A 17,317-nucleotide genomic window follows, 5' to 3' on the forward strand; every position below is an offset into this window, starting at 1 on the left:
TCATCAATAGGCACCTTTGTACGCGGTTTGCACAGGTTTCTTCACTGATTAGTTTTTTGCATGAGCACTGAAAAGTAATAGCAACAGTTTTTCACCAGATGCTACAGATTTCATTAGCAAGCAGAGCAGTGGGTTCTGGTGAGAAAAGATCAAGGCAGACTAATTTGTGAAGTGCTTCTGCTAACAAAGCATTCTACTTGTGCTAACAACACAATCTAGAGAGCCACAAATCTCATCATCCACTAACATGACAAAGTGCCTAATGATGAAATTTCTAAAATACTAAAATCCGTTTAATCTTTAATGTATTAATCATATGTTTTTGCAATCAAGTAAAGTTATGATGGTCTGTAACTACCTTAGTTTCATTTTAGATGCTAAATTAACAGTGTTTACATCTATGTCTTATATATTGTTTAATTGTAGTGTTTATTCTTTACACACCCTGTGGAGTTTTCACTGTCAGCAGTGCTTCTCATTCTGTTTACACTCAGCATTTCTTACCAAAATGCATTTGTTGTATCCGGCCTGAGGAACATGTTCAATTTTCTACCTCAGAAAACATTTGCAAAGCTCTTGATTTGAGTGTGCATTGTTTACATCAGCTCGTTTTGCCTTCTTCTCCTCCTTCGTTGGCACAATGCTTCCTTCGTAATTCATTACCTCCACAAACTGTTGCAGCCTTCTGCAGTCTGCAAAAATGTAGATTACATAAACCCCTGCTCACGGTGAGCAGGTTTTGTCCGCAGGCATATGCTGCAGACTAACACACTCAGTGCAGAGAGCTTCTCTTCGGAGCATTGCTGTACAGCACCCCTACTGGTCCAAAAACTCCACAGGGTACCTTTAAGCTATCATTTATTCAGGGTTACATGCTGTACCAGGGTTAAAGTAGGCAGTGTCTCACAGCTTAAACACTAAAAGTGCATGGCTTTGTTTAACTCAGCTGCAGCAACCAGCTTACTAATAACTTCTATTACTAATATGTTAATACACATATGCACACACACAAGTACCACTGACTGTGCAGAAGGAAATACTGTGTCCATAGGAAGAGGAACTCCTCGTTTTCAGTTCCTCCTTGTGTTTTAATGGTGTGAATGCAGTATGTGTATTCTTGATTTGGCCACTTGTGTGCATGTGTTTTTTGAACACATGCATTAATTCTGTACACCTATCTGATTGATTTTTTGTGTGTGTGTATTTATGTACTCATATGCGTGACCCTCTGCGTTTGTGAGCATGCAGTAGAGTGTGTTCTAAAGCCCATTTAAACCTTGCTAATGTCTTTCCCACAGAACCGCATGCACGAGTCTCTGAAGCTGTTTGATTCCATCTGTAACAACAAGTGGTTTAAGGACACCTCCATCATCCTCTTCCTGAACAAAAAGGACATCTTTGAAAACAAGATCATCAAGTCATCACTGTCCATCTGCTTCCCCGAGTACACCGGTACATATCACCCAGTTTTCACAACCATTTAAAGAGTAGCCGATTAAGAGAAGTATCTAACTTTTGGGGTTTTTTTTAACACTAAACCCAACTCCTAAATCTGTGAACATCGTCCAGGGTCCTTTTAATTGGATCACTGCTTTGGGAAAATATGTATATTTCTTTAAATGGAAGTGGTTGATTTGAGCTGATTTCAGTGATCTGTGGATTGAATTACTCACTATATAGAATCACATGTGCCCTCTCAAGACATTTTTCTCAAATTGGTGCAGTTGATGTTATAGCTGTTCAAATAATTGCACCATCAAAAGTTGAAGTAATGTTTGCCAGATATACCCACCTGACAGCCCAGCTGCAGGTGAGAGACATGTCCCAGGTGGATGTCACTTGCTCGGGCACAGCGTATTTTCCTACACAATATAGCTCCTCACAGCCATCACCAAATTTAATTGTTACAGCGTGTCATCTCACCAAGTTTATGATGAGCTTTCCCACTTAAGTTATTGCAGTATATATTATAGTAGTTTTCCAGCAAAGGACTTTCAGTACCAGTTGCTTCAGCTAAGAAGAGCACAGATATCCACATTAATAATCAATTTCAACACGTATAGAGCAGAAATTCATACACTTCCGTCGCTTGTGTTTCTTGACATTAGTCTGATATCAGCAGGCACGTGCTGGCCAGCGTGAGCTACTCTCCAGGTAGGGACAGACTGAACAATGTAGAATCTACACACTAGTTTAGTTGACTCCCGCGAGTTCACCTCTCATAACAAGATAATGATTCAACAACAAGCAGTCCACTGGAGCCCACTAAAGTCAGCATTTACAGTTTCATTTATAAGCTGATGTGCAGTGGAGGCCAGCAAATTCTTGAGCAGATGATAAAGAGGATGAGGAGAAAGAGAGCCAAATTAATAATTCAGGCTTATTGTGTGTAAACTCTGAAGGCAAGACACCCAGTTCCGGCGAGTATGCGAGGCACAGGCCATAAAAGTCACATGAATTCACATGTGAAAGTGACCCAAATCAGAGTTCAAATATCTGATCTGAGTCACATATGACAAAAAAAAAATGATTTGGGCCACTTGTTCCTGCGGTCTGAACGTAGCCCTGGAGCCATGACGGTCCTGGAAACTGCAGCAGGTGCACATAATGTGTAACTATTCATGTCACAGCTTACCGGGCTTTCATGAGTGGAGACAACCATTGTAGCCAGCTAATTTTAGGCGGCATGGTGCAGAAACACAAATTCAAATTACAGTAATCAGATAAATTGAATATATTGCTGTGCACATATTAACTTAGTTCATTCGTGTCAAAGTATCAATTATAGCATCAGCCTTTATCTGAGGTGTAAGAGTTGTATACTGCGCTATATTTATCAAGTGCAAAGGAGTTCAAATATTTATAAAAAGTACAATTGCCCTGATGAAAGTTACACTGTGTACAAAAGGTTGTGAGGTGAGAGATGAATGCAGGACAAATAGACAGAATGGGAAACAGGAGATTGAAGGGAACACAAAAAAAGCAGATCAGCACAGAGATGAGAGCGAAAGAAAGAAGCAGAAGAGTGTGCTGGATACGAGCGAGAGCGAGAGATAGGACAGCGCAGGGAAACAACAGAACGTGAGAAAGACAGAGCGAGCAAGAGTGTGAGAAAATTAGGGAAACATAGACAAAGCAAGACTGTGGGAAAGCAAGATGGAGAGAGACCAACACAGCAAGAGTGTGAGAAAGAGAGAATTAGGATTCCAAACCTGTTTCCCCTCCTCTTTTTCTCTTCATCCTTTTACACGGCCAGACCTTGTGCCTGTTCTGATGCCGCTGAATCAGACAGACCACAGTGTTGCTGATGGCTGAGGGTCAGCTAGATGTTCGTGACACTTTGAGCAGAAATGACTCCAATCGCTGAGGTCTGACTGATTCCAGAGGCACTATTAACACATTCAAACTCTTGATTAAATCCCCTGCCTGCCAAATGCTTACATTACAAGGAGAAGTAGCGCTCACAGTTAATCATGGACTTGAACTGAAAGGGCATACATTTGGCACTGCTGGAAATTGAATCAGGAGGACCTCACTGCTGTCACACTCGTTCTGCTGCTGTATAAAGACTTTGATACATTGGCAATATTCAAAAACTGACAGACCAATAACAAGCCATAACATTTTCTGTCACATTTCATTTGTCAGCCCAAAATCACTTTTCCATTTTGTGTAAAAAAGCCGTCTGTATGCTGTTTATTAAAGCTTGGCCAGCAGTAAGCTCGGCCCTCCGTACACCTCAGCAGAATGTGTGCTGAGCCAGAGAGTCGCAGGTTATGTTGTCTGAAAATAGTGCTGATACAGAAAACGTCTGATAGCCCACCGATACAAAGGTTCAGATAGGAACAGCTTTTAAGCCTCCCACTGTATGTCATCTCTCTCTCTGTCTCTCCTCAGGTCCAGACACTTACCTGGACGGAATAGCCTACATTAAGTGTCAGTACGAGAGCAAGAACAAGTCAACCAACAAAGAGGTCTACTCCCATGTGACCTGCGCTACAGACACCAACAACATCCAGTTTGTGTTTGATGCTGTCACTGATGTCATCATAGCAAATAACCTGCGGGGCTGTGGGCTGTACTGATGATTCTGTTTAGTATCAACCAATGGATGAAGGGTGCTTGACTTGCATTTGCCTGTGTGGGGAACCACGGAGGTTGTGTGGCCCATATTAGTGATGTCATCACTCGGATATGGGGTATGGTCTGTGTTCCTGATGACACCATTCTGCTTTACTGTAAGACTGGCCATTGGTCCAACTTGACTCTTAATTAACGAATTGATTGGTTGAGTGGCAGGTTGGTTCATTCATTTGTTGGTTGAGACTTATTTTAATGTATTTGTCTTTTTTACTTCCCCCTAAAGAAGAAGCAATGGAAAATTCCACTAACACTGTACTTGTGTTTGATTGAACCGAAAGCACGACTCTTTTACTGGTGTGCTGCTGAAGTTTTGCACAACTTGCACAGTCGACACTTCAGGGGTGCAAAGGTTCCTAAGACTTGTTTGTAAGTACAGTTGTGCTGTGTTACTCAAAGACTCAAATTATAGTAAGTGTGGCCATCTAAGGGGTTCTCCAGATGCCCCCCAAAACTGGTATAATGGTAAACGCTTCTCAACCCCAAAGTATTTCTAATTATTTTGAATCCAGTTTGAGTTGCTCCTCTTCTCTGCCCTGGACTTACGCCTTAGTCACATGAATTGGAACCGAATACATTAGTATGTCATCCATCTAGTCCCAATCTGGGTCAAATTCAGTCCACTCTCAGTTTATGTCACGAGATGTTCTTCAGACCTCATGTGACTTCATCATATGCGTGAGATAATACACCGTTGACAAGATTATGTTCAGCCTAATAAGAAGAAGTTCAGAGAAAATTGTCAGTCATCAGCAAAGAAACTGCAGTTCTATTTCTATTTATGCAAAATAGCTTTTTTGTGCTTGCCTCCTGCATTATTTTGTGTTGTATCATTTGTTGTGTTTTCTGGTGACAGGCCTGCTCTCTTGTATGCAGTGCGCTGCATAGTGTCTCACTGCACTGTTGCACTAAGCCATGCTCTGTAAATATGGAGCTCTAAAATGACCAGCATTCAGTTAATAAATAAGACATTGTGAATTAAGTCATCATATGGATTAATACAGAAAAAATAGATGAACCGATGATTGTGAAATAATTTTGAAAAAGTCAAACTCATTATTATAAAGTGATCACAATAACTGATGTCAGAGCAGCTGCTGAGCCAGCTAAGAGGCTGGGACCATATGATTGTTTGATATGTGAGAAGACTGTCACTGAAGTGAAAATATACTTTGAAAAATAATTGCTTTAATAAAATTCAAATTAACCATCATGAAGTTTCAAAATAAGAATGACAAAATCATTTCAGCTTTAATTGTGTATTAAATCATTTCTAATTTCATTAGTTTGTCTATTTTTCAGTACTTTTTCATATAATTTAATTTATGTCTAGTTGTAATAATGCCCTTTTCATTGTTATATGCTAATATTGCCCATTTTGTAGTTCCATATCAAACTGTGTGACACCTTGCTTCACATGGTGCTTCAACGAGAAGGAATAATTAACAACACAGAGTCCATTCATCTCGTCCTGTCCTCCAGTGGCCTCAAAAACCCAGCCTCACGCCAGCTTCAGTTCAAAACCTGTGGGAGGAGAGGGATTATCAGAGCGGACTGTTCAGAATATTAAATGTAATGAGACCAAAGGTAATCCCACTTAGGACTGTTTCCCTGCAAAGTCACATATCTATTTTTTGGTACATTACAAATTGATGGCACTTAGGTTGCCTAGTTCAGCTTTTAAAGGCCCAATTTCTCTAACTTCAAGCCCCTTATGTGTAGGATTTCACCATTTTCTGACTTTGACAGAATCATGTTTGACTGGGAACGGCTCAGTTTCCTACAGTCAGACACTAATGCCGTAGAATCATTTTAAACATGCTATAATCCCGCTGGCGCTTTTCAAAGAAGATAAGATTGTTTTGAAAATTATTAGAGGAAATATTTATTTCATATTTTGTGATGTCATTTGACTGAAGAGTAGACATGGTCATTGGGAGTTCAGTCATTTTGTTGAATGCTATCCAGCAGGAGTTCATACAGCAGAACTCAATTGTGTGTTTCCATGCTGTAAAGGAACAGCACTATTTTCAACCTTATTGTTCTGGCTTTGGATGGATTTTATTTGAGAGTAAATTTGTTTTGATCTCCATAAGAGAGTATAGTTGAAATTGTTTTTTTGATCAAATTTAAAGGAGGTAAGCAGTTTCATTTCTTGTCTTTCCCCTCAATGTTAAATGCATAGCCAATGTTTAAATTCATAGTGAGGAAGTTGCTTTCTATGCTGTTTATTCTGCCCTCATCTTTCATCCCTGTGGATGCCACCTCTGGTCATATTTTAGGATTGATTTTTCTCATGTTGCGGCGAGTATAGGTCCACTATAAAATCACTTTAAACGAAGAGCTACAAGAGGTAGTGTGCTGACTCAACCGCACAATTCCCAGATAATGCTTCAAAGGAAGCATTGATTTTATAGGGCCCTGGGGCCGCATCCATTGTGTGGGGCTGCACAGTGTAATATCCCTATTGTCCACCACTCTGCCTTAATAAGCCAGAGGTGAGCTGTTAAAGATTGTGTGCTGGTGAGTACGTGTGGTTCCCTGGGACTAGAATGTCAACCTTGTGACTATTATTTCAGCCCTGCTGTTTTGTTTTCTGCTGAGCGAGTTCCATTTGTGCCGGATGGAAGGCGTCCCAGAGCTCCTAGTAGGATTGAGGTCTGATGCAGAGCGCAGCTTAGGTGAAAAGAAAAGTGATGCGTGTAATTTGTGGGAACAGTTGAAGTTTGAGCCTTGACATTAAAGCCACAGAGATGCATACAGCAGCAGGAAGGTATCACCAGCTCCTCACCTCGCTCTCTTTAAGCAACAGTTTGCAGCATCACATAGAAAGTGAGCTTTGTTTGTCTGTGGGACCTGCGTGAATTGACTGAGCTGAGTGTGTTTACAGCTTTACTGGTGTGAGTGCTCCCTGGCAAACAGAGGTAGACAGCTTCTTTATTTATGTATGAGCAGGGCATTTGCTATATTCCACTCTTCCCTCGACACTCAAACAGCGAGGGCATGTCTCCACCCTCTGCTCAGAGCTGCCTTTTAAAAAAAAAAAACAGGTAGATGACGTCATCAGCTCGTCCTACCACATCTGTGCCAACTTTTCCTAATTAGAGACAGAGAGCTGCCTAAGGCTGTTGATCAGCCTGCTGTGTGTGTGTGTGTTTGTGTGTCTGCGTGTGTGTTCCTCTCTGTGTATCCTGTGTGTATTTGTGTGGGTTTACCAATTGTATATAGTTGCCTGTGTGTGTCTGTTGATAGTACAGGAAAGGTCAATGTGTGTGTGTGTGTGTGCGTGTGTGTGTGCGCGTGCGTGCACGCGTGCTACGTGTTTATGAACATTTATATGTGTTCTGTGAGAGACAACGTCAGCCCATGGGTGTTGTGGTGGAGTCAGTATCTGTGGATTAATTACCCAGAAGGCACCTGTCTACCCTTTCCACACACACACAGGCCCTCAGCACACACACACACACATGCACACACGCACTGAAGACACAAACACACCCGTGGGACTTGAAAATGTCACAACACCTTACTTGGCGGTGCCAAATGACACCAGCGTATCCAACCAAAGAGCCTCAGATGTTTTTTGGCCATGCTGCTGCAGGCTTTTAGTTTACCACCTTCTCCTCACTCATTACATTAATATTGTATGATGTGAAAGGAAATGATCCTACTGCATCAGCTCTGTGGTTGTTTGTTTCAGGAAGTGCATCACCTTTGGAGATATGACTTGAAATATGCATAAAGCGTTTGTCCTGAAATTAAGGCAAACGAATTCTATTAATTCATGTTACACTGCGCATAGAAGCTCCCCTGCTTTATTAAAATACATATCACAGTGTGTATGTGTGCGTGTCCAGTTTGGTTTGTAAATTTGCTTTTGCACAATTAGATTTCAGGCTTTTTCATGTCTGCCGTGCTTTGCCACTGTAGCAGTGCCCTAACACTTGTTGTATGAATAATTCAATTTAGCATCATCCTCACTTAATGCGGGGCAGGGCACCGGTGGAGACACTGCTATTATAATTACACAAAGACACCCCTCGCCTGTTTTTTTAAATACATTTATGCCACTATTTTTATGCCTGAGAGCCTAAAGAGCAGCCAGCAGTAGGCATGAGCTGAGGAACAATGGGCTGGTGGAATTTCCATCCGAAGTAAGTTAGCAAGCTCCAGTTCACGTTGTGATGAAAGGGAATGGCTGCATTTGTGTTTGCCCTCAGGGTGGCAGTGGCAGCTTGCTGCTCGAGCTTTGTCTTCCGACTTCATTTTAATGCCGGTGTTAACCTCAGGCAGCGCACAGGGTGGGATGTATCCGTGTTTCTATTGGACAGATTCTTCAGAGGCATACTAAATGAGTCAGAGAGATATCAGATGCATTTAAAAGTGAATTACCCCTCAATTTATTCACAATCTGTAACAGCACTTATATATATTACTACATTAGCAGGGGATTGCATTTAACGGACCCTAACTGTGTTTTTGCATATTTAAATCAATTGCTGCAAATCACAGACAGTGTACTTGATGTGCTGTAGTGTTTTTCAGCCTTATGTTAACTTTCATTTTATACAGTCATGAAATCAGCTTGCAGCATGCAAAGAAATGTGTTGGTCTGGGTTGGAGATGTGTCTGTCAAAAACTCATTATGGCTGTGTGAAAATGCAGCTGTAAGCACAGATTTGTAGTCTATCACACTAAGATACTGCAATTATAACAACACAGACATGATAACAAAGCTAAATGAAAACAAGTGGAAGACTAGAAAAACAGATTAAAGTAGCATGTTTATCTGCACGTCTTCACAAAATGTGCTTCTGTCTGTGATGAGCAGACTACGAGGAGGGCTGCTTGGTAAACTACACATCGAACAAGAAAGTAACTGGGAGGCAAACTGCTCATCTGTGTCACCAAAGAGAGAAAAATAGTCTGTCTGAGCGCGTTATCTTACTGGTTTGGTCAGAAACGAGACAATAAATTCCCACAGATTGTCCCTTTCTCCCATGTTTTTTTGTAGTGCAGCTAATTCTCTGACAGAGGAGGGTAAATTATTTTTAAATAATTTTAAATGCTGGATTGAGCAGGCCATTGCAGATCTTAAACACAACAGTGCACACCGAGAGACTGTCAGTTAAAGTGTATGTGATGAGTAGGAAATGGATCAGAACATGCCCACTGTGCAATTAGAAGTAAGTGTGAGACTACATCCGCCCTCTGTTTAACATGGTGTAGAGCCTGTGCATGCAGGTTGAAGGAGAACAGAGCAGTTTGATTAAACACTAGCTTCGTCCGTGGTAGACTGAACTCATTTGATTTCCTCTCACTGTATCTGCCTCTTACACGTAAACCTCCCTCATATCTCTGAAGTTATTAGTAGTTTGTTAGGTGGAGACAGGGTTGATGCTTCCTCAGAGAGGAACTACGAGCTGAACACAGTGTGTGTGCGCGTTGGCATGAATTTGTGTGTGTTTGTGCTTTTCACAGCCTGTCTCGACTCATGATGAATTAGCAATAAAGCCCAAACAACCAGTGGGAAATAGTGGCTAACGTAGTTTATGTCCGGCTTCAGTCCCAGCGATAAATAATGGACTCCTATAGGCTGCAGTGAAGGAGAGATTGGTGGGTGATGTAGTCTGAGGCCATGCTAGAGAGGATTTATGGGTAATGGTGTCTTTTTTTAGGTGGCTGGCGCTGATGTGAGTAATGCAATCAATGGTTCATTCAGGTAACAAAGGTCCTGCTTTATCTGGCAGCAGGTGGCGGCACAAAAGAAATGTTAGCAGCTTGTGCCATTCCAGTGCCTTGGCAACATAAACGTAAACAACTTCCCACAATGGCAGCCAGATGAAGAACTATTCTGACTGAAGTTTGAACCCAGAGTCCAGTGCCAAATGTTTCCAATGTTACATGTAAATGAGCTTCTGCAGTGTCTTTTTGCTGAGTTGTTTGTGCTTCCATTTTAGAAGTAGAGTTTTGTCTGCGAATGCTTTCGGGTCGTCTTATGATATGCTCAGTTCCCGCTCAAGCTTGCTAATTGATGAAATGAGCACTTAAGCCTCTGCAGAGGCAGGGAGGTCCTGCTCTACCACTGGACTGGCGGAGGATTCAGAAAGCCGCAGGGCACGTGACCGCAGTGAACTCGTGTAGAATTTAGGAGGCAGAGTATAAGCTGGTAAAAGTCCTCTCAGCCGTAAGTGCTGCAGCGCTTTTAGCCTTCAACCCTCCAGTGTCCACATCTTCTAATCCCTCTGTCAATACCAGTCAACACCTGCCGAGACTGTGCAGATCACTTACAGCAAAATCCACAACCCTGTTCTGTGTGTGTCTGTGTGTGCGTGTGTCTGTGTGTGTGTGTGTGTGTGTACTGTATGTGCGTGCATCTGTTGTATTTTACTGAGCACTGTAATATGTCTGCTGTATTTTCCTCACTGCTGTGATAATTTATTGAAAGTTGTATTTATACAAGAGAAATGATAATAAAGCACCACATGAGTAACTCGAGATGGTTGATTATTTTCCTGACCCAATTCTATTTGTGTCTGTCTTGTGTGTGTGTGTGTGTGTGTGTGTTTTATTTCCAGTATATTTAAATAGAAATACTAAGGATGTTTGTACATTTTCTCTTACTTTCTCTGTGAAATTGTGATCATTTATTGTAATTGTTGATCAAAAGATGTTGTTCAAAGATGCACAAGCAATAATTGTGGAGAAAGAGTTTAACCCCTGCTTTATTCCCCCCTTCTTCTCTCCTCCACTCCTTTACTGAAATTGTAACTGGACAGAGAGAGAGAGGAGTGTTTGATAATTTGGATCACTCACTGTGTGTGTGTGTGTGTGTGTGTGTCTGTGTGTGTGTGTGTGTGTGTGGGGCCACGACAATGATCTTCTTTCTTAAGTCTCCTTGCCAGAGTGTCACAGTGTAAAGGTTATAGATTGGTGGTAACTTTACCTTTCCCCTTTTTCCTCCTCTCTCCTCATCATCATCGTCCATTCACTTCTCTTCCTGTCTGTACTCAATATTTCCTTTTTCCCATCCCCGCCAACTCTTTCTCCTCTCCTCCTCCTCTTTCCCCTCTCTGTTTAATCCTCTTCCTTTCACCTGTTCCCCTAATCTCACCCAACCCTCGTCCTCTCTTCCATCTTTTTTCTCCCCCTCCTCCTCCTTCCTCCTCCGCAGAATCGCATGCACGAGTCTCTGATGCTGTTCGACTCCATCTGCAACAACAAGTTCTTCATCGACACTTCCATCATCCTCTTCCTCAACAAGAAGGATCTGTTTGCAGAGAAGATCAAGAAGTCTCCGCTCAGCATCTGCTTCCCCGAATACACAGGTAGGAAGAAAAAACAAGAGCATATAGGTGAGAAAAAACAGCTTTCAGAACATGTGAGCAGCAACAAAACTTGACAGGTGCACAAATTGATTTCTTAGACACAAATAGCTGCAAACCAGTGACACTGAGCCCGGTTGCACAGGATTGGAAAAGAGAGCCCAATATATCACAATCTGACTGATCAATTGGTTAGGCTTTAAAATGAGAAAAACATGTCAAAAACACAGCTGTACGTTTTAGCCTCCACACACTACTGAGGAAGGAGGTGTAGAGGACTCCTCGTCTGCAGATTAGTGCCAAGTAGAGACATTATTTAGTACAAGTGCAGCTGTGAAAGAATACTTTGACATTTTGGGAAAACCACTGACTGGAGATTAATGCCACTCTCGCCTGTATGTTGGTTGAACACGTAGCTGGAACCACCTGTTAGCCTAGCTTTGCACAGAGGCTGGACACAGGGGCAAACAGCTAGCCTGGCTCTGACCAAAGCTAACAACATCCGCCTACCAGCACCTCCGACGCTCACGTTAGGTCACATGTTGGTAGGTGAAATTTGTTATCTGTGGACAGAACCAGGCCAACTGTTTCCCCTTTCCTGCTTTTATGCTAAGCTAGGCTAACAGGCTAAGATCTTGACATAATCCTGCCTGGTAGCTGATATAAAGATGCAGAAACTGAGGTGACACTATATGAGACGGGGTAAAGACAGGAACACCAGTTAAAAGAGATAATATAAACGTTTGAGTGACTACCAGTGGTGAAATAGCTAAAAACCCCTCCTGTGTGTCTGGCTGCTGATTAATCCCTGCTTGGTAAAGCGGAGTGGTCGGTTTGTTCTGCATTGTACCACCAGAGCAGCGAGCACCCACCTGGACATCTGCTGTCACCCAGTTGTAAACCATTCAGAGAAATGTGGCACTTAAAATCAAGGCAGCTGTTTGAGGCGCTGAGTCAGTCTGGATGATCCACTGGTAGCAGGAGAGAAAAAATAACGGAATGTTTGATGCGGCCTGTTTGAAGAAGCGTAACCTCAGTTTGAAGACAGCGATGTGTTTCGAGGGAGAGCAGAGAAGAGGTGAGGGATCAGCGGAGGGAGAGAGGGAGAGGAGATTCCTTGTGGAGGTGAGAGTCAGATGTAGCCGTGGCGATGAAAAGGAGGGGATCGGGAGTCAGAGAGCGGGAGACGGTCACGCTTGGCCAGCCATGAACAGCGAGGAGATGGCGAGCGAGGGCCGCCCCCTGCCCCCTCTCAGCCAATCCTCTTCATTTCTGTCTGTCACGCTTTTCTTCTTTTCTGCTAACTGCCTTCATAATCACAGTTAGCCTTGTCTTTCCCCTCCCTCGTCACATCCTCCCTTACCTTCCCGTGGGAAGCCTGGAGAATAATGTTTCTGAACTCTCGCCTCTTGTTCTGCGCAACTAAATGAATTATTGTGGATCCTGAATTGAAGTTTCAGAAGTGAAGAACAGCGAGAAAGAGCTTCTTAATCAGAGGGAATTTTAAAGAACCACAAACACACTGTGACAGCGATGTGGTGTGGTAACATCTCTCTGGTCTACAGCATCGCATACACACACACACACACACACACAGACACGCTGAAAATGCTTGAGGCAGACTTCAGAATTATTTTGTTATCACATGGGATCACTGGGATCTAAAATGCCTGCCATTGATCCCCGAGTTCAAAACCGGTGCCATTTTAATAATTCAGTTGTATGAGAGATGTATCTTTTGTCTCTCCAGGACCCAATACCTACGAGGACGCGGCAGCTTACATCCAAGCACAGTTCGAGAGCAAGAATCGCTCTCCAAATAAGGAAATCTACTGTCACATGACCTGCGCCACAGATACAGGAAACATCCAGGTGGTGTTCGACGCCGTGACCGACATCATCATCGCCAACAACCTCCGAGGGTGTGGCTTGTACTGAGCACGCCCACTCGCCCTGTGATGTCCTCCCCCCTCTGTCCCCTCTTCTCTCTCACCCCTCCTGTCCTCCTCCCCCCTCCCCGCTCCCGTTCCTTTGACACTGCTCTGGAAATGACGATGGTGATGACGACGATGACGATTCTGCTGATTATTTAAAGAAAAAAAGAAAGAAAAATGCAACTAGGTACATATTAATAATGAGGATAATTTAAAAAAAATAGGCATACGTATATATAAATATATATATATAATGTTTTTAGTTCTTGTCTCTTCTCTTCTCGCTCCGACTTCTCCTCCTGACGGTCTTTGGCCTGCCGCCAAGCAAACAAATTTGTTTTAGTAGAAAACAGGAAATCTGCAGCCTTGATAACTTCTTGAACAAAGTCAATGAAAGCCTCCGCTCCCTGTTCTCCTCGCCTTTCCTTTCTCACCTCTGTCTTTTGTTGTTAACAAAAACAAAACCTGTACTTTTTGTCGCAGATTTTTTTTATTATTCCTATGAATATGACTTCTGTTTTATTTTTGTTGATCGTGTGTATATTTATTACATGAGTATCAGTCTGTACACTGATTTTTATTCACATTTTGCCTCACCTTGACACTTTTTATTTGTGTATGATTTTGTTTTGTTTTTTGTTTTTTTTGCTATAGTAGTGATTATATCATAACATTTTTTGCGGAAATACCTGAAAATGTCCATAGCACTAAAAAAAACACCAGACAGGTCGACGAAAACCTTAAAAGCCTCTCGAGACCTGCTGAAAATGATTTTAACGTTAGCCTCTTGTTTACATTAGTCAAGACATTTTAAGATGTTTGTTGTCAATTTCCTTTTTGTTTTCCAGTAGCTTGGATCGTTTTACTCCCCGCAGTCAGGTTTTCGTCGACAGGAAGTGAGGCCTTCCTGTTTCCCAGACCTGGCCTTAGCCGTTAGCCAACCATCGGTCATGGCCGAGCCTACGAGCCAATAGGAAATGTGCTAAATGTCCTATCAGTGCCATGTAACAGAGGTACTGTACTGTAGATAGCTACGCTTTTAGAAGCAAGTACACAACGTTATAACTCGACTTTCCTCACTGTTATAACCTGTAGACCTACTAACATTCTCCATGTACTCACTCCTGGTTTGATAATGGTTGATTAATTTATTAATTTATTTATTGATTGATCGCCTGTCCTGCACACACCTCTGTCTCTCTCTTCATTTACACACCACCATGCCTTTACTTCTCACACCTCCATCCATCTCTCCTTCTTTTTGCCTTCTTATTGCATTGTGCTCTGGGGCCCTCATTTTGGGCACCAAGGGCTCCTTCTTTCTCTCCACCCCCCCCTTCCTCTTCTCCAACTTCCCCCTAAAGCCCCGACACAGATAGCATGTGATACTCAAGCATTTGTATAAAGAGACCAGTTGATTCATAAAACCTCTGAAAAAAATCTTCACATAGATACTGTTGAGATAATAATTTTAAAAACCATTTTAATAAAAATAGCAAAAGATGAATAAAAAATATGGGAAAAAATACAAAAAAAAAGGCCTAAGAGGACAGATAGCAGCCACAGAAGGAGAGAGATGATTGGTTCCTGAATGGGACGGGGCGGGGTCCAATAGAATAGGGTTTAAAAGTCATGTGCGAGGCTTGGAGTTCAAATCGTCAAAAAAAGGACAAAAAAAATCTACATCTATAACTACAATAATTAATAAAACCAACGAACATGGGTATTACTACAACGTCGACAACAATGATCACGATGAACCTGTAATATTCTCAAAAGATAATCTTTCTTGTGCTTTGTAGCTACAAACTTTTTTTTCTCTATATCTCCCTTTTTTAAAATAAAGATGTTTTGCAGAGGGTTCCAGTTGGACCGCGAGCTGATTTGGAACCATGACGATCTCAGACTGACCCCGTGTTGTTGTAATGCTCTGAACTGTGCCCCACCCCCTCTCCTTTTACCGTTTTTGCCTGTTTCCCTGCATTAGAACCGTGTCCTCACTTTAGCCTGACTCAGAACGATTAAATATAATATTATAACAATATCTATTTTTTATTATTTCAGGAAAAAAAAGAAACCACTTTTTTTGGGGAGAGCACGTTTCTCGCTGCGTCTGCTAGTTAGGGACGCCGCATGTTCACACATCGACGCTGTATAAAGTCATGCTCCTTTCTTCTTCTTCTTCTTCTTCTTCTCTGTCTCTTTTCAGTTGGACACACACCTTCCAGGTCTACAATGAAAAGCACAGTTCTCACATCACACACACACACACACACACTTGCTCGCACTCACACACACAATAAGTAGATTTGGAAATTTGTTATCTATTCATACCTAATCTATGTTACCCCTCATCGATCTATCTATCCATCTATCTATATAGACCTCTCTTTCTTGCCCTCTTGATTTCTAGTTTTTAAAAGAGAAAACAACTGTGTATAATGACATGATATACCTGTTTCTTTGGCATTCTGTTCCTGTTACCTTCATTATTTTTTATTATTACCTCCTCTATGTTCTGTTCTTTACCCAGTGAATGCTTTTTTCTGTGCAGCTTTTTTTCTCTCTCTCTCTCCCTCTACTCCTCTTTAGTGAATGGTTGTTATTTCATGTGGGATGTCCGTGCTGGAAAAACCAATCGAATGTAGTGTTTACATTAAAAAGCCACTGTTTTCATGACAAAAAAAGCCAACCTGGTCTCCTCTCCGAGTCATTCAGCATCACCGTGTCCGTGTTTTTACCCTTCAGCTCCCACAGTCGAGAGATACGTGATCTGAAACCACTGTTCATTGAGAGGCCGTTGAAGTTAAACCCTGCTAATGAAACTTTGCTGGTGTCACAGATGCTGGATTTGAATTCAGACACCTGGTAAACTGGGTAGTCTGATGGTTCACTGCCACCGAAAACACAACACCTCAGTAAAAAGCCTGCCAGCAGAAATCACTCCCACACGCTGGAAATAAAATGAGCGCAGTGCTATAGCTGAAACAGGATTATTGTTGGTACACACTGTGACACCTAATGAGACAGTGCTGATGATCCCTTTGAATTGCATTTTAATAAGCTCTCGCCGTTCACAGCTGGCCGTCCTGTAGCCAGCAGCAAGCAGCCACAGAGGAGGACAGTCATCTCAGGAGACACAATTTGCAATCCAGTCTGTAAAACATGCCGGGCTGACTCAAGTAACTTTACAGCGACCACAGTTTAATCTGCAGAAAACTTGTTCACAGACAACGCAGCCCTTTGTCTCATCTCAGCTCTTGCACCATCCTGAATGTGCAGGGGTATCACCCTTTTCTTCACTGTGACTGATTACTTTTACATTTTGATCGCTGTGTTAAAAGTCACAGGCTGGTTTTAATGTCTCCTTGGGAGGTGAGACCAAATGACCTCAGGAGGTTTGACTAATGTGATTAAGCTACAGTCGTGGTGACTGCGTCATTCCCATCAGTTGTGATAACATTTTGCTCGCAGCTTTTACTGCTGATTGGAGAGGCGGCAACATCACCACAGCTTCATAACCAATCAGCTCCCAGACAACCGACAGATTTCTAACCATGCTGGCAGCGTTAGTCTAGGGAGAGCAATGTCGGCCCTCTGGCCCACCTCTGTGTTCCTGACTGAAATGTCTGTAGAACTACTGGATGAACAACCATGAAATATGATAGAGACGCTCATGGTCATCAGATAACGTCTCCTAAAGATGTTGGTGATTCCTTAACTTTTCTTCTAATGCAGCCATTTACATTTTGGCTTCACAAGATTAACTGTAGTAACTTTGGTGATTGTTGCGACTTCACATCCAGCACCATCATCAGCTCAGCGAGCAATTTTCATTCAAGTGAGTGGGCGGCATCTCCAGTGTCCACTTCTTATAATACATCCATTCCCTTCAGCCACACCTGTACTTTATGTTTC

General features: G+C 42.3%; 1 protein-coding gene across 3 annotated transcripts in view; it reads left to right on the forward strand.

The window, feature by feature from the left end:
* Positions 1 to 16,060, forward strand: part of LOC121608331 (guanine nucleotide-binding protein G(o) subunit alpha) — a 96,215-nt gene extending 80,155 nt beyond the window's left edge. The window contains exons 7-8 of one of the 3 annotated variants that reach the window (XM_041939581.1): positions 1,299 to 1,452; positions 13,216 to 16,060. In XM_041939581.1, the coding sequence (XP_041795515.1) occupies positions 1,299 to 1,452; positions 13,216 to 13,403 (342 nt within the window). In that variant the 3' untranslated portion in view covers positions 13,404 to 16,060. Of the gene's footprint in view, positions 1 to 1,298; positions 1,453 to 3,897; positions 10,639 to 11,314; positions 11,469 to 13,215 lie in introns of those variants that run through there. The other 2 variants (XM_041939580.1, XM_041939579.1) reach the window with 2 other exon arrangements.
* Positions 16,061 to 17,317: the final 1,257 nt, after the last annotated feature.

This window comes from Chelmon rostratus, chromosome 6, assembly GCF_017976325.1.
Source record: "Chelmon rostratus isolate fCheRos1 chromosome 6, fCheRos1.pri, whole genome shotgun sequence".
Classification (NCBI taxonomy): Eukaryota; Metazoa; Chordata; class Actinopteri; order Chaetodontiformes; family Chaetodontidae; genus Chelmon; species Chelmon rostratus.